The sequence below is a fragment of the Carcharodon carcharias genome, chromosome 1 (genome assembly GCF_017639515.1).
Source record: "Carcharodon carcharias isolate sCarCar2 chromosome 1, sCarCar2.pri, whole genome shotgun sequence".
NCBI classification, from domain to species: Eukaryota; Metazoa; Chordata; class Chondrichthyes; order Lamniformes; family Lamnidae; genus Carcharodon; species Carcharodon carcharias.
The window spans coordinates 73,372,139-73,390,724 of record NC_054467.1 but is presented as its reverse complement, the minus strand read 5'-3'; the positions used below and the strand labels follow the sequence as shown (position 1 = coordinate 73,390,724).

General features: G+C 42.6%; 1 protein-coding gene across 1 annotated transcript in view; it reads right to left on the bottom strand.

The window, feature by feature from the left end:
• Nucleotides 1-9,283, bottom strand: part of LOC121272777 (caspase-6-like) — a 32,416-nt gene extending 23,133 nt beyond the window's left edge. Inside the window, exons 1-3 of the mRNA XM_041179592.1 lie at nucleotides 9,094-9,283; nucleotides 2,287-2,331; nucleotides 160-196 (exon numbers count right to left, since the gene is read on the bottom strand). Of these exons, the coding sequence (XP_041035526.1) occupies nucleotides 160-196; nucleotides 2,287-2,331; nucleotides 9,094-9,268 (257 nt within the window). The 5' untranslated portion in view covers nucleotides 9,269-9,283. The remainder of the gene's footprint in view (nucleotides 1-159; nucleotides 197-2,286; nucleotides 2,332-9,093) is intronic.
• Between the last annotated feature and the right edge of the window lie 9,303 nt (nucleotides 9,284-18,586).

Sequence of the window (18,586 nt, the reverse complement as noted above, 5' to 3'; positions counted from 1 at the left end):
CCCAAAGCTGACAATGCTACATGGCATCAAACAATGGACTTCTCTCCCCTCCACCAAACAGTCCGATTTGAAATGACTTATATTTGTATTCATATTTAATTGTGGGGTACACAACCATAAAATAAAACAAAACAAAGTTACATTTAGAAGATTTCATACCTTTGAAGATTCGTTGGAAAATCAACTTCAGTGATAACTGAAAAAAGAAAAGAATTTACCATCAATGCAAACTTACAATACTGTGCCTTCTTTTGCTGCCTTGATCACTTTGCTTCAGTCTTATCAACCATAGTATTCATGACTCAGTTGAATACCTACGGCCTGCCACTTACAGATTTGAATACACTGAAGCAACGTAGACTATAATCAGGGCTCCAAGAATTCTCCAGCAACTTAACTTCTGCATCAAATTTATCCAAATTACTTAAATGGTCTGTACATATTTATGCCTTGGGTATAATCACCGTTAATTTTAATTTGAAAATAAATTTACAGAGGAGACAGAGGGAACACAAACTTAACCATACCTGCTGAGGAGAAACTAAAGCACCAGAGAATGGCCTGCAAGCAAAGCAGGGACCTCAGCAGACAAATGGCGAAGGAGGCCCAAGATAGCAAGTGTATAGATAACTAACCTCCACCATAATGTTAAGGATATAGCCAGGATAGAGCTCACAGGCTCCATCAGCAGAAACAGTGAAATCAGGAATGAAAAGAATTCATTAAAGCCAGGAACAAGAGATCCAACAGTGATTATGCAATCAGTTTATTGATTAATGGGATTCATTGTGCTAGAACTTTTACCCTTCTCACTCTATGGCCAGAATTTTCCAGCCCCTCGTGCTGGTGGGATCTTCCAATCCCACCAATGTGAATGGAAATGTCAAGCGCCAGCCCCACTGCAGGGGAACCCACAGCGGGGATGCAGGAAAATTCTGGCCTATGTTTTGAATATGGTGACAGGGCTTAATGACCTGGGGCCATCCATCCTTTCTTTGGCAACAGCAAATTCGACAGTATCTGAAATCTTATAATGCAAGGTTATCTGAAATATGGCTGTTGTGAATTTTAGGGATCCAGCAGATGGTCCTCTCATAACCAGTGCCAAAGATCACTGAACTTATGCTCCCTGTGAACCACATTATCTTCTATTGTAACAGTGCTCAGATGTCAAAAGGAAACCTTCATTACGCTAGATTTAGTTCAGTAAATTAGCACTAGCTCACTAATGTTCTCTAAGTACTGAATAACAAAAATAAACCACCTGACTCTGCACCTGGGCTAGAAACTACAACAAACAGTCTTGATTTAACCATTAAAACACAAGTAGACAGTAGCAATATGTTACCAGACTTCACTTGATTACAGACTCACACCTCCCCCAAAATCAGCAAAAATTAAATGCAACAATGCACTGACTTCCAGTAATGTTCAATTTGGATCACTTGTCTATAGATTATCACTGAGGAATAATGTGTGAAAGTGCCCATGCAGAGTTGCGACGGGAGTGACACAAGGACAGTCCCATAGTGATGGATCATAAAGGAGAGATTGAGGGAGGATAGCGTGAGTGACCATGTCAAATGCCACAGAGAGAAGGGAACAAAGAGATAATGCACTACAATCCCACCTTAACTGTCACCTCGCAATTGCTGAGCCACCAAAACAATTAAAATCCTATAAAAGTTGTTGTATTTCACTCACAGCCAACCATTATGAAATACTGTCTTTTCATCCTTAAGTTTCAAATTAATCCCTGAAAAAGGGCATGTTTAGTGATAGAGCATCCTTCATTACCACTTGACCCTGGGAAATATCAGTATGAAGAATTATGTATAACTGAGACAGCATTGGATTTTGATTTGGTGGTTAGTATGGAACTGCCTGGAAGCAACAAAAGTGTTCAACAGTGCAAGAGAACTCAATTATCTCTCCAACAATTAAATCTGAAATACTTCAGGTTTATGTTTACTGACACTTGTTCAGCTTCCTCACAGTACAGCTCAGTATCTCAACCTGGACAATTTCCTTCACTTGGGACATCAGGACTCAAAAAAATATCCTTAATCAAATTAAACAAACTGTTTGGGCTAATGATGAGAAACAGGTCATAACCATCATAGTTCTGTTTTCAAAAAGGGAAGGGATATGGTTTAAGAGACAGTCTTATATAAGATACCATAAATAAGGACTGACATTCGAATCTGGAAATGCACGTTAAGAAAAAGATTGTTGATTTTTATGTCATTTTTCTTTTTGTAAATAAGAAAACATGGGTTTACTTACCATTTGCGTTTTGTTCAACAGGTTTACCGTCTTGAACAATAACACCTAGGAATATAGTAATTTTATTAATGCATGAAAAGGCTCAGAACATTGACAGCAGATCTAACCAATGTTAAATAGCAACTGAACAAAGGGGAAATACTATCATATTCGTTATTAGTTACATCTTCAATTGAGTTACAACGCGGACGCATCTCAAACATTCTCACATGCTCCATTCACATGAAATGAAGGAACCACCAAATTACAAAGTCGATCACAGTAAACCCAGCAAGACTTTTTAATATAGTGATATAGCGGCACTAGAAAGGATGCAAAAAATCTTTACAAAGATGATAACCGAGCTACAAAGGTTATAGTCATCTCAAGGTTTGAACGGGCTGGGGGCAGAAATTTTCACTCGGCAGGCGGGCACGCACGTGTCTGACCTGCTCGAGTGTGAAATGACGCGCTTTGACATCTTTCCTTTGCCCCAAGGAAAATAGTCCTAACTTCTCCAATTTATCTACATAACTGAAGTTCCTCATCCTTGGAACCATTCTTGTGAATCCTTTCTGCACTCTCTCATATCTTTCCTAAAGTGTCGTGTCCAGAATGGGACTCCAGTTGAGGCTGAACCAGTGTTTTATACAAGATTGATATGACTTCCTTGCTTTTGTACTCTATGCCTATAATGATAAATCCTCGGATGCCGTATGCATTGTTGAGCAACCTGTCCTGCCACCTTCAGTAATTTATACACATATACGCCTAGGTTCCTCTGCTCCTGTACCCCCTTTAGAATTGTACCCTTTATTTTATATGGTCTCTCCACGTTCTTTCTACCAAAATGAATCACTTCATGCTTCGCTGCATTAATTTTCATCTGCCACTTGTCTGGCCTTCCACCAATCGATGTCCTTTTGAAGTTCTACACCATCCTCCTCCTCAGTTTACAATATTTACAAGATTTGTGTCGTCGACAAATTTTGAAATTGTGCCCCACACTTCTCTGGACTGAATTCTATTTGCCACATTTCTGCCCACGTGACAGGCCATTGAAAACTACTTCTTGCACTGGTCAGGAATTATACTGAAAGCAGTGGAACACTGGCTATTTAAAGCTCTAGGCACATATAATACTCATCTGGTACTAGGGCGTGGAGGTGGGGGGGCATTGGTTAAAATTGAGGGGGTACATAATTTACATTCTATTGCCTGTCTAAGGAAATTTCTCCACCCTTCCCCCCCACCCCCACCAAAGAAAATGCTGATATTTGATACTTCATTTGGTGTAAATTCTCCATATTTTGGAATCTATGTAGATGGGCATTACAGTTTGTTTTTAAATCTAAAAATGGAGGGATTATGCATAACCCTTATTTAAAACTATTCATATTTGGTACTTGGAAAACTTTTTTTTTAAACAGTTGTAATGATAACAAAACCATCAGCATTCACTGTCATTAACCTGTGAAACTGAAAGAAAAACTTATGAAGTCTGCATATGTGCAGTTAAACGCAGAAATTCAGAAGTTGCTGCCTGTTATTCCCTAGCCCTCCAGAGAGTGTATGATGGAGGTCTCTGCAGACAGCAAACTTCGAAAGTCATTGCACTAACACGAACTTCCCCATTTACACTTAATTATCACTGTCGGAAACCCCTGAAAAAGTTATAAAAATAGAAAAATGCTGGTGATACTCAGCACGTCTGACAGCATTTGTGCAGAAACAAAGTTAAGTTTCAGGCCCGAGGTCTGTGACTTTACATCAGAACCTGAAAAAGTTTTGCCTTGTTAATGAGATGTAATTGGGTCTTTAAAACAATGTAGTAATTCATATCTATTTCTGAACATTCTCTGGCTTTTGAAAATTAATATCTGTAATGTTGAATGTTTGCATTATGATAATGCTATAGCTGTTTAATAATACTTTTCCATAATTTATGATATTCAAAATATCCAAGTCCCAACCTTGAATTCACTATTAAATTTGTAAAAAGTGAACCCTATTTGCTGTCTGAGAGAATACTTCAATATGTTTGGCAGCTTACTCTGCCTGATGACATCACTGGAGATCTCCTCAACCCTGGTGCCAGATTCAAATTATCAGGAAGGCAGAAATCCACACCACAGACTGCCAGATCTTTTGCAGGCAGCTTTTGAGGTCAGCGGCTAATGTTGCTTGCACTAAATTGGTTCATTAACATTTTTTGCCTGTAGCAGCAATTTTAATTAATTTTCCTTTTGAAAGAAAAAGTAGAGCAAATAGAGGACACAAATCACAAATTATGGGCCATGAGATCATTTTAGTCAGAGCTGCAGACAGTAAATTCAGAATTTTATACAATTTTTTCAAATGGCCTCTCAAATGTAACTTTAAATACATTAAAAAAATGAAACATTGTAGTTAATTTTAAACGCTTATGTACTTTAGTCAACAGATTTTTGATCTGAAAAAAGATGGGAAAACAAAATGACGTTTGGGTTCACAACAGACCACCACTGCACAAACACTAACCCCGCTGTCACAGTCCAGCCTTCAACTTGTGTCCCAGTTCACATAGACATCATAACCTCTCCAAATCTGTACCCTGTTCACAGATATACTGCAATTTTAATTCCTTGAATGCATTCCAGCAACTTCTCTCTATCCAATCTTTCTTTCCTGCTCTTTATTTTACTTTGTTTCTGAGTTGGCCTTGAATTAAAATTCTTCCAATCTCTGCTTAAGACTGCATGGCTCTTTAAAAATTCTTCAACTTGTTTGATTAAGGAGATACAGAGTTGTCTGTCCTGTAGATAGCAGCTGGTCATGCAAAACCCCACTGATATTCTATGGGCAAGCTCAAGTCAGCCATTTGTTCATGGCTCAGCAAAATCTGGCCCAATCTACTCTTGCTTCTGCAGATAAACATCTAGTGTGCGCACGTTTATAAGTTAAATCAGGAACAAATGCAGGGATTCTGATGGCACACTATTTTGCTGTGTTATCTAAACCTAATGACGCACTATCCCTCTGAAACACTGTCCCATCTGCTATTTCAAATAATGGATTTACGGTACTAATTTTATTCAGTTTACAACAATCCTTGTTTTTTGCATATAGTAATTCCCATGGTGGACAGTGACAGAGGAGAGGCTTACGTAATTCAATCACGTGCTTTGAATTCAATAGCATTGCACTACATTGTGAACTGAATTGAGGTAAGGTTTTATTTCATGACATTTCATAAGACACAATCACATGCCCTATCCAAGCCTCTAACTGACTTTGGTTGATTCGCAGCACTATCCTACAGAATATAAATTTTTAGATTATAAACTCTGCTATTGCTACAAGATGTATATGAAACATTGGGAAATTGCAATTATAAAATCAAATACCAGCCTCAGTTTACATGATTAGAAATTTCAATAGCAAGATTACAATGAACAAATGGTGTTTCATAGACTTCGTTTTTGCACTGTGTCCCCAATAATGCTGCTTCATCATATAATTCAAATTACACTTACATCTTATCTTAGATATGCCATAAAAGCAGTACTAAGGGTACAATAGTCTAAAAGTTTCATCTTTCTGGCAAAACAAAAAATTCTTTACAATTTACACTTAATTTGAAGTTACTAACTTTGAATTAAGTTAATTTGAACTGAAATTGTGAAAAAACATCTCACACAGTATTTTAAATTGTTTAATTCAAATTACTAGATAATTATTTGAGCAAAACTGATTGAATTAACAAGAGAATTAATAAGAACTTTCAGCGACTTCAGAAATCAACTATAAATAGCCCAACTAAAAACAGCTTTCAAGCAGTAAATCTACCGTAAACTAGAATTTAAACAAATTTGGCCTGATCTTGCCAGAAATAAGCTCTACTAGAACAAGCCATAATTTTGCGAGCTACAATGCAGGTAGCACGATAGCTAGTTCCAAACTTTTTAATTGAAAGCCTCAAAAGTGATTGGCAGTGTTAAAGGCAGTAATTCTGCAAGTAATCCTAATTATGTGAATTCTTACTATTTTTGGGAAGCAGATCACATTATAAAATGTTAAATTTATAAGTTTAAGATAGACCAAAAATGTAATATCTACCGTCAACCTAATCTGTAAATCAAGTTGCAACCTGTTTCCCTTTCCTTTCATCAAAAGAACTTTCACAAGTGTACTGCTTGCATTATTAATCCATCTTTAGATAAATTTATACTGAACAGGGGTAAGAGCAAGTTGTTTTTAAAACGTCCTCAAAGGGATTTCTGCTTTTATTCTGTTACAATTATTGGACTACTTACTCTTATTTTTTCATTCTTGTTTTTGTAAGGAATGTATTAATACAACTAACAGTAAGTAAGTATATATGAAAAATGATCACATTTACTGCAAAACTGCAGTCTAGGAGGCTTCCAACCTAATGTGCTAAATTATACTGTGATTTAAGAAGGTGCACGAAAATTGATGTAAACTCTCATTCTACATCCAGATCTGACTCAAGCGATTCAGCAAACTATTTAAGATTGAAAAGGTATCTTTGTCTGAGAAAATGGGTTAGGAATCTGTTGTTCATGGGAAAACTGAAAATAATGAAACATTTTAATATATTTATTAATGCAAGAAGGAAACATCTTTAAATTGAACAGGTGTAGACTTGTATCTAAAAAATCATTCAGGTTTTCAGGTAATGCCTTCTATAGCTCCACGGCAGTACAAATAGTGACTTAAGGAGGAGACTTGACAAAATATGGATATAGATTTGCTTGAGAAGAGTTAAATGTAATGTATACCTTCATTTTGTTCACTATAAAATATTAATAGATTTCACTAAATTCCAGGCATAGTAGAAAGAATAGTTAACTTGGATTGAATCTTGTTGTTCAGAAACTATGTAGCACCTGAGTTTGAATTTGTCAACACCCAATTGCTTCAAATTTGATGAATGCTGAGAAAAACCAGGAAGCATCTGCAGTTTTTATTTGCCAAAGCATTTAATGTAAAAATGTTCATTATCACAGGTGCAACTGCCAGACAGTACCTTACTCTGCAGGCTTCTAGAATCCACTCTCTTCCTCCATTTCTGGTGTGTGTACACACTCTTCCTCAGTCATTCCTGTTGCATCTTGTGTGCTTTCTCTCACCGCTGCACCCCACCCCTCCTGCCCCACCCTTTGCTTCTGCTGCAAGTTTCCGCTCCCTCCACTCCCTCACCTTCTGGTGCATACTGTCCCTAAAATTCCTCTTCACTTCTATTATACTACCCTCACCTTCACACTTTTCCTTTCTTCTTTTTGTTTTGTGCTCTTCCCCAATCTGATTTCACGTGTGTGCTCACTTTCCTTCTTGTTGCACATAGCATTGCCAACCCTCTTAAGATCGTCTTGGAGTCTTGTAATTGAAAATGATTAATTTCCTGGACACTTCTGCAAGCCAGTAGTACTTCCAGTAGAAAAATCATTTAAAAAAATGTGGGTTGTGGCATCAGTTTCAATTAACATTTTCATTGATTTTATCAAAATTTACAATATTAATATTGGAGCCAAGACACAAGGCTGTTTGGCTAGGTGGGGCAGTTTGCTTTCTTTCCTTTGCTTCATGTACACCCATCACACATACCTCTGCCTCCTCCACCACACTCCACTTTTACAACCCATCTGTCTGATTAGCTCTGCTACATTCAATTGATTTTGTGATACACACTTGCTCTTACTGTAACTCTTTACTCTCCTTTGCTTACGCTGTCAACCCTCTGATTTTGAAAACAATCACATTACAGCTGGCTAGATTGGATATCAAGCATAGCAATGACTATTATTCAACTTTGTTTTACTCTGGACATATTATGACTGGATGTGTTTCACTTGCATTTTCACACAATAAATCAAATACAGAAAATACTGACATTTTCTCTCTTCCCCCCCACCAAAAAAAAATTCTGTTTTTGACAAAAATTCTGTTTAATAAATTCTCAGTTATAAATCAATCCAACACAAAACCAAGATCTTAAATCTCAGTCTGCATCTGGGGACAGATGGGCAACTTCACATTTCAGATCTGGGCACCTGTGTCAAAAGGTCAAGTGAAATAAAGTTATCTGTTCCTTCCAAAAAAAGTTGACCAACTCCAGTTGTGTTTTCAGAATATTCTGTTCTTTGGTTTCAGATTTCCAGTATGTCGATTTTTTCTTAAATCAGGGTATGGCAAGGCCAACATTTATTGCCCATTTCTAGTTACACACAGGTGGTAGTTAGCCATCATCCTAAACTTCTGCATCAGCATGTTGAATATATTCTCACTGCTATTTGGTAGGGAGGTCCAGGATTGTGACCCATTGAGGATGAAGGTTCAAGTCAGGATGGTTTCCCCATCCAATTGCTGTCTTTGTCCTTCTAGATGGTGAAGGTCACCCGTTTGAGGTGTCCGGGAAGTCATCACGAGTTACTGCATTGCATCCTATGGATAGTCCACGCTACAGCCACACATGCAAAACTAGTGGCTGGGATAGCTGCTTTAATCTGAATGTAACCAGTCATCCTGTTTTGTTGTTAAAGGGGCTCCCTCCTCGGGTACTAGTGTTTACCTGGAAAGAGGAAGTAAAGCGCTCCCTTCTAATGGTATGCTGGGTCACCCACAGTAACATTTGGGACCCAGTGAAAAGGAGCCTGGCGACACCGAGCAAACCCAGCCGGCCTCCGGCTCCCAGCCCAAGCACCAGCCCCATCCCCTCCAAACCAACCCCCACCACCGGCCGGCCCAGCGAATCGCACCGTCCGCCCAGGGAGGCAGCCGATTCGCCGAGGGGCAGGTGTCCCGGGCCCGCTCTGCTCTCAGTACCTGGCTCCTGGTTCGCTGCCATGGGGTCAATGCCAGGCGCAGCACTGCTTCCCCCAGTCACTCTCTTGGCCGAGCTCCTCGTTCTTTCTGTCTGTCCGTCTCTGGGTCTTTGTCTCTCCTCGAGCAGTCGCTTCCTGGAAACCAGCGAACACCCACCTCCTGTTCTGATTGGCATATCGAGCTGTCAGTCAGCCTGGGGGCAGGCTGCTGGCTGACAAGTGCAGACAAGCACTGGCACTCATTGCCACACCTAATACATCTCTAACTTTCCTCTAGAAAAACTCAGCAGGTCTGGCAGCATCGGCGGAGAAGAAAAAAGTTGACGTTTCGAGTCCTCATGACCCTTCAACAGAACTGAGTGAAAGTAGGAGAGGGGTGAAATATAAGCTGGTTTGGGGGGGCGGGGGAGCGAGAAGTGGTGGGGGAGGTGTGGTTGTAGGGACAAGCAAGCAACGATAGGAGCAGATAATCAAAAGATGTCACAGACAAAAGAACAAAGAGGTGTTGAAGGTGGTGATATTATCTAAACGAATGTGCTAATTAAGATGGATGGCAGGACACAAGGTACAGCTCTAGTGGTGGTGGGTGGAATAAGGCTAACTGGGCATAAAGGTATAGATTTAAAAATAATGGAAATAGGTGGGAAAAGAAAAATCTATATAAATTATTGGAATAAACAAAAAGGGAGGGGGAAGAAACAGAAAGGGGTGGGGATGGAGGAGGGAGTTCAAGATCTAAAGTTGTTGAATTCAATATTCAGTCCGGAAGGCTGTAAAGTGCCTAGTCGGAAGATGAGGTGCTGTTCCTCCAGTTTGCATTGGGCTTCACTGGAACAATGCAGCAAGCCAAGGACAGACCTGTGGGCAAGAGAGTAGGGTGGAGTGTTAAAATGGCAAGCGACAGGGCGGTTTGGGTCATTCTTGCGGACAGACAACAGGTGTTCTGCAAAGTGGTCGCCAATGTAGAGGAGACCGCATTGAGAGCAACGAATGCGGTAGACTAAGTTGGGGGAAATGCAAGTGAAGGGCTGCTTCACTTGAAAGGAGTGTTCGGACCCTTGGACGGTGAGGAGAGAGGAAGTGAAGTGGCAGGTGTTGCATCTTTTGAGTTTGCATGGGGAGGTGCCATAGGTGGGGGTTGAGGAGTAGGGGATGATGGAGGAGTGGACCAGGGTGTCCCGGAGGGAACGATCCCTACGGACTGCCGCCGGTGGTGGGGGGGGTGGGTCGGGGGTGGGGGGGGGGGGTGGGGGGGGGTGGTGAAGGGAAGATGTGTTTGGTGGTGGCATCATGCTGGAGTTGGCGGGAATGGTGGAGAATGATCCTTTGAATGCGGAGGCTGGTGGGGTGATAAGTGAGGACAAGGGGGATCCTATCATGTTTCTTGGAAGGAAGAGAAGGTGTGAGGGCAGATGCATGGGAGATGGGCTGGACACGGTTGAGGACCCTGTCAACGACCGTGGGTGGAAAACCTCGGTTAAGGAAGAAGGAGGACATGTCAGAGGAACTGTTTTTGAAGGTAGCATCATCAGAACAGATGCGACGGAGGCGAAGGAACTGAGAGAATGGGATGGAGTCCTTACAGGAAGCGGGGTGTGAGGAGCTGTAGTCGAGGTAGCTGTGGGAGTCGGTAGGCTTGTAATGGATATTGGTGGACAGTCTATCACCAGAGATTGAGACAGAGAGGTCAAGGAAGGGGAGGTAAGTGTCAGAGATGGACCATGTGAAAATGATGGAGGGGTGGAAATTGGAAGCAAAATTAATACATTTTTCCAGGTCCCGACGAGAGCATGAAGCAGCATCGAAGTAATCATCAATGTACGGGAGAAAGAGTTGTGGGAGGGGGCCGGAGTAAGACTGTAACAAGGAATGTTCCACATACCTCTTAAAGAGACAGGCATAGCTGGGGCCCATGCGGGTACCCATAGCCACACCTTTTATTTGGAGGAAGTGAGAGGAGTTAAAGGAGAAATTGTTCAGTGTGAGAACAAGTTCAGCCAGACGGAGGAGAGTAGTGGTTGATGGGGATTGTTTGGGCCTCTGTTCAAGGAAGAAGCTAAGGGCCCTCAGACCATCCTGGTGGGGGATGGAGGTGTAGAGGGATTGGACGTCCATGGTGAAGAGGAGGCGGTTGGGGCCAGGGAACTGGAAATTGTTGATGTGACGTAAGGTGTCAGAGGAATCACGGATGTAGGTGGGAAGGGACTGGACAAGGGGAGAGAGAAGGGAGTCAAGATAATGAGAAATGAGTTCCGTGGGGCAGGAACAGGCTGACATGATCGGTCTGCCGGGACAGTCCTGTTTGTGGATTTTGGGTAGGAGGTAGAAGCGAGCCGTCCGAGGTTGGGCGACTATCAGGTTGGAAGCTGTGGGAGGAAGATCTCCAGAGGAGATGAGGTCAGTGACAGTCCTGGAAACAATGGCTTGATGTTCAGTGGTGGGGTCATGGTCCAAGGAGAGGTAGGAGGAAGTGTCTGCGAGTTGACACTCAGCCTCCGCGAGGTAGAGGTCAGTGCGCCAGACAACAACAACTCTTGTCAGTCGGTTTGATGACAATGTTGGGGTTGGCCCTGAGAGAACGGAGTGCAGTAAGTTCAGAGAGATAGAGATTAGAATGGGTGAAAGGAGCCGAGAAATTGAGACAACTAATGTCACGCCGACAGTTCTCAACGAAGAGATCAAGAGAAGGTAAGAATCCAGAGGGAGGGATCCAAGTGGAGGGAGAATATTGGAGGTGGGTAAGAGGATCTGTTGAACGGGGAGAGGACTCCTGCCCAAAGAAGTGAGCACAGAGACGAAGACGGCGGAAGAAGAGTTCAGCATCGTGCCGAGCCCGAAATTCATTGAGATGAGGACGTAAGGGTATGAAACTAAGTCCTTTACTGAGCACTGAACTTTCAGCATCAGAGAGGGGAAGGTCATGGAGTATAGTGAATACACAGCCGGGGCTTGGATTGGAAGATGGGGTGGGGACGGAGGAACAGGCAGGGGTGGAGGGTTCTAGATGGGTGTTGGTGTCGATGAGTTGTTGGAGCTTGCGTTCCTTAGCACTTGCGATAAAGAGAAAAAGTTTCTTGTTGAGGCGTCGGATGAGACGAAGAATAACATGAAACTGGGGGCACGCGCAGCTTTGAAAAAGGGTGCGGCGGTGCTGCTGGAGGGAGAGGTTGAGTGTGTTCATATGGCGGCGCATGGCACTGAGTGTGGATCTCAGAATGTGACGGGAACAGCAGTCCGAGAAACGTTTTATGTCCCGGAGATACCTGTAATCCTGGGTGGGTTCGAAACATGAGGGATGGAATTTCAGTTGAAATCCACGTGGGGTAAATCAGAGACGGAGACAGTCACTGAGAAAGGAAATATGTCTGTGAAAGCAGGTTTTAGTAAACACCTTGTCAAACACCAGGAGAGAAATAGAAAGCAATGAAGGTGAACAAGGCAAAAGAGAGATATGGAAATCCTGTCAGAGAGAGGAGCAGTACTTCTTCAAGGTAGGCATTTCTTGAAGAGAAATGGCAGTCAATTAAACACAGAGATAAAAACAAAAAACTGTGGATGCTGGAACTCCAAAACAAAAACAGAATTACCTGGAAAAACTCAGCAGGTCTGGCAGCATCGGCGGAGAAGAAAAAAGTTGACGTTCCAAGTCCTCATGACCCTTCCACAGAACTGAGTGAAATTAGGAGAGGGGTGAAATATAAGCTGGTTTAAGGTGGTGGTGGTGGGGGGGGGGGTTGGTGGGGGGGTGGGGGGAGAGAAGTGGGGGGCACGTTGTGGTTGCAGGGACAAGCAAGCAGTGATAGGAGCTGATAATCAAAAGATGTCACAGACAAAAGAACAAAGAAGTGTTATCTAAATGAATGTGCTAATTAAGAATGGATGGCAGGACACACAAGATTCAGCTCTAGTGGGGGTGGGGTGGAATAAGACTACAGCTCCTCACACCCCACTTCCTGTAAGGACTCCATCCCATTCTCTCAGTTCCTTCGCCTCCGTCACATCTGTTCTGATGATGCTACCTCCAAAAACAGTTCCCCTGACATGTCCTCCTTCTTCCTTAACTGAGGTTTTCCACCCACGGTCGTTGACAGGGCCCTCAGCCATGTCCGGCCCATCTCCCGCGCATCCACCCTCACGCCTCCTCCTCCCCCCCAGAAACATGATAGGGTCCCCCTTGTCCTCACTTATCACCCCACCAGCTTCTGCTTTCAAAAGATCATCCTCCGCCATTTCCGCCAACTCCAGCATGATGTCACCACCAAACACATCTTCCCTTCACCTCCCTGGCGGCATTCCATAGGGATCATTCCCTCCGGGACACCCTGGTCCGCTCCTCCATCATCCCCTACTCCTCAACCCCCACCTACGGCACCTCCCCATGCAAATGCAAAAGATGCAACACCTGCCACTTCACTTCCTCTCTCCTCACCATCCAAGGGCCCAAACACCCCTTTCAAGTGAAGCAGCCGTTTACTTGCATTTCCCCCAACTTAGTCTACTGCATTCGTTGCTCCCAATGTGGTCTCCTCTACATTGGAGAGACCAAATGCAAACTGGGCGACCGCTTTGCAGAACACCTGCGGTCTGTCCGCAAGAAAGACCAAAACCTCCCTGTCGCTTGCCATTTTAACACTCCACCCTGCTCTCTTGCCCACAGGTCTGTCCTTGGCTTGCTGCATTGTTCCAGTGAAGCCCAACACAAATTGGAGGAACAGCACCTCATCTTCCGACTAGGCACTTTACAGCCTTTCGGACTGAATATTGAATTCAACAACTTTAGATCTTGAACTCCCTCCTCCATTCCCACCCCTTTCAGTTTCTTCCCCCTCCCTTTTTGTTTTTTCCAATAATTTATATAGATTTTTCTTTTCCCACCTATTTCCATTATTTTTAAATCTATACCTTTTATGCCCAGTTAGTCTTATTCCACCCCACTCCCACTAGAGCTGTAACTTGTGTGTCCTGCCATCCATTCTTAATTAGCACATTCATTTAGATAATATCACCACCTTCAACACCTCTTTGTTTTTTGTCTGTGACATCTTTTGATTATCTGCTCCTATCACTGCATGCTTGTCCCTACAACCACCACCCCCTCCAACGTTTCTCTCCCCCCATGCCCCCCCCAACCCCCCCGCCACCTTAAACCAGCTTATATTTCACCCCTCTCCTAATTTCACTCAGTTCTGTTGAAGGGTCATGAGGACTCGAAACGTCAACTTTTTTCTTCTCCGCCGATGCTGCCAGACCTGCTGAGTTTTTCCAGGTAATTCTGTTTTTGTTTTGGATTTTCAGCATCCGCAGTTTTTTGTTTTTACCTAACTTTCCCCTATTCTGATGAAGGTCATCTTGAACCTCTTAGAACACATGAACACGTTAACTCTGTTTTTCTCTCTCTCTATATTGCCCAACCTGCTGACTACTTCCAGCATTTTCTGTTTTTGTAACTAGCTGGTGTTTTTGCTACTCTGAAACTCTGCGATCTTGGTATTGTGGGCGCACTCAGACAAGGGTTGGACAAATATGGCACTTTAGTTACAATGTGCTGCTAGTTTGAGACAGTGTAATCTGCAACTTTCAGGAGTAGAGTTACATTGTGCGCTTCCCATGCTTGTATACATTGTTGAAATCTCTGTAGAGGCCTATAACTTTAAAAAATATATTAATTTCCCAGTGACCAATTCAATGGATCACACAAGATTTTACATTTTAAGACATTTTTTCTGTAACAAACACCCTAAAATCAACATTGACTAAACATTAAACATTACTTAATAGGCAACTAATACAACAAACTACAGAAAAGGTATCCCCCTATAACTTAACATTAAGGAAAACCCCATGCTCCATATTACACTGCTGTCTGTAGGCATGTAGTCTTAAGTTTAAAGTCTAACTCCTCTTTGTGTTAATGGGATTCATTCTTCCTACTTCACTAAGGTGAATCTGCAAGTGTCCTTTTAACAAAGTCCTCTTCACTCAACTCCTTGCATATAATCAAATAAACTCCCCATTGTAAGGATCCCTCTGGTTATTCCATGGTCTCTAACTTTTCACAGTCGTTGTTTCCTCAAACATGCGTTTTATACTCATCAGCCCTTTTCTTCTGCTTGGCAAAGCAGCAACTGCAGTGGGTCTACTTCTCCCAAATCCTTCAGTCTGACTGATTCTGAGAGTCTGTTGCACAAAGCATCTGCCTTTTCCCTTGTGTGCAGGAGTTAAAGCTCACTTTGAATAAAGCCTTTTCCCTTGTGTGCAGGAGTTAAAGCTCACCTGACTTTGAATAAGCAAATGGCAAACAGGTCACATGGTCTGATCACCAGGTAGAGGTCACACCGTCTCCCATTCCAGGGCATTCTATTTTACCTTATAAGAGACACTTTAAGACAGGCTTGCCCAAAGGGTGGACAGAACCCCTCTCTATCCAGCCCACCAAACATTGTTGGACGTGCAACAGACTTAAGTTTGAAAAATGCTGTAAATCTACTCATCCAATTACAGGCTGATTTCTCCCTGCATTTACTGCTGATAGGCTCACTGTGATTCGACGAGCAGCAAAGTGGGAAGGTCGGTTTTCAAGATAAGTTCCAGGGCCCAGAACAAGAGCAAGAACATAAAATAAAGGAGCAGAAGTAGGCTATTCAGCCTTCTGAACCTGCTCAGCCACTCAATGAGATCATGACTGATTTTCTACTTCAACACCATTTTCCTGCACTGTCCCTGCAACCTTTGATATTTTTAATATGTAGAAATCTATCAGTCTCAACTTTGAACATACTCAACAACTGAGCCTCCACAGCCCTCAGGGACAGAGAATTCCAAAGATTCACCATCCTCTGAGTGAAGAAATTCCTCCTCATCTCAGTCCTAAATGACCTACCCTTTATTCTGAGACTGTGTCCCCTGTGCCTATACCCCCAACCAGGGTATACATCCTTCCTGCATCTACCCTGCTGAGCCTGTAAGAATTCTCTATGTTTGAATGAGATTGCCTCTCATTCTTCTAAACTCCAGAGAATAAAGGCCTAGACTATTTAATCATTCCTCATAGGGCAATCCCTCCATCCCAGAAATTAATTTAATGAGCTTCCATTGCACTCCCTCTACAGCAAGTACATCTTTCCTCTGACCTATCTGACCAAAACTGCACACAATATTCCAGGTGCAGTCTCACCAAGGCTCTATATAATTACAGTAAGATCTCTTTACTCCTATACACAAATTATCTTGTAATAAAGGCCAACACACAATTTGCCTTCATAATCACTTGCTGTACCTTCATGTTAGCTTTCAGTGATCCCATGAACAAAGACACCTAAGTCTCTTTGAAGTTCAACACTTCCCAGCCTCTCAATATTTAAGAAATACTCTGTATTTCTCTTTTTACCACCAAAGTGGATAACCTCACATTTCTCCACATTGTATTCCATCTGCAAAATTTTTGCCCACTCACTTAACCTCTCCAAACCCCCTTGAGGAGTCTTTGCATCCTCCTCACTACTCACTTCCACCTATTTTTGTGACATCTGCAAACTTGGAAGTATTTCATTTGATCCCCACGTCCAAATCATTGATATAGATTATGAATAGCTGGGAGCCCAAGCACTGATCTTTGAGGTACCCCACTACTGTTCACAGCCTGCCAATCTGAAAATGACCCATTTATTCCTACTCTCTGTTTTCTGTCCATTAACCAGTTCTCAATTCATGTTTGAGGGCAAATCAACAACTGACATGTGGGGGGCTTTCAAACGTCAGTTGATAAGAATTCAGGACCGGCATGTTCCTGCTAGGATGAAGGATAAGTATGGCAAGTTTCAGGAACCTTGGATAATGAAGAATATTGTGAGATTAGTCAAAAAGAAAAGGGAAGCATTCGTAAGGGCTAAATGACTGGAAACAGATGAAGTCCGTGGAGAATATAAAGAAAGTAGGAAGAAGCTTAAGCAAGAAGTCAGGAGGGCTAAAAGGGGTCATGAAAAGTCATTGGCAACTAGGATTAAGGAAAACCCCAAGGCCTTTTATACATATGTAAAAAGAAAGAAGGTAGCCAGGGAAAGGGTAGGCCCACTCAGGGACAGAGGTGGGAATCTGTGTGTGGAGCCAGAAGAAATGGAAGAGATGCTAAATGAGTACTTTTCATCAGTATTCACCAAAGAGAAGGACTTAGCGGTCGATTTGTGTAGGGAAGAGTGTGTAGATAGCCTGGATCATGTGGAGATCAAAAAAGAGGTGTTAGATGTTTTGAAGAATATTAAGGTGGATAAGTCCCCAGAGCCAGATGGGATCTACCCCAGAGTACTGAAGGAGGCAAGGGAGGAGGTTGCTGGGGCCTTGACAGAAATCTTTGTATCCTCACTGGCTACGGGTGAGGTCCCAGAGGACTGGAGAAAGGCCAATGTTGTTTCATTGTTTAAGAAGGGTAACAGGGATAATCCAGGAAATTACAGGCCGGTGAGCTTTACGTCAGTGGTAGGGAAATTATTGGAGAAGATTCTTCGTGACAGGATTTACTACCATTTGGAAGCAAATGGGCATATTAGTGAGAGACAGCATGGTTTTGTGAAGGGGAAGTCGTGTCTCACTAACTTGATTGAGTTTTTCGAGGAAGTGACAAAGATGATCGACGATGGAAGGGCAGTGGATGTTATCTACATAGATTTCAGTAAGGCCTTTGATAAGGTCCCTCATGGCAGACTGGTACATAAGGTAAAGTCACACGGGATCAAAGGTGAGCTGGCAAGATGGATACAGAATTGGCTTGGTCATAGAAGACAGAGGGTAGCAGTGGAAGGGTGCTTTTCTGAATGGAGAGCTGTGACTAGTGGTGTTCTGCAGGGATCAGTGCTGGGACCTTTGCGGTTTATGGTATACGTAAATGATTTGGAGGAAAATGTAACTAGGCTAATTAATAAGTTTGCAGATGACACTAAGGTTGGAGGAGTTGCAGATAGTGAAGAGGATTGTCAAAGGATATAACGGGATAGAGATCGGTTGGAGACTTGAGCGGAGAAGTGGCAGATGGAGTTTAATCTGGACAAATGCGAGTTAATGCATTTTGGAAGGTCTAATACAGGTAGGAATTATACAGTAAATGGCAGAACCCTTAAGTGCATCGATGGGCAGAGGGATCTGGGTGTACAGGTCCACAGGTCACTGAAAGTAGCAATGCAGGTGGATAAGGTAGTCAGGAAGGCATATGGCATGCTTGCCTTCATCTGCAGGGGTATTGGGTATAAAAGCTGGGAAGTCATGCTGCAGCTGTATAGAACCTTGGTTAGGCCACACTTGGAATATTGCGTGCAATTCTGGTCATCACATTACCAGAAGGATATGGAGGCATTGGAGAGGGTGCAGAGGAGGTTTACCAGGATGCTGCCTGGTCTGGAGGTTATTAGCTATGAGGAGAGGTTGGAGAAACTCGGATTGTTCTCACTAGAGTGACAGAGATTGAGGGGCGACTTGATAGAAGTTTACAAAATTATGAGTGGCAT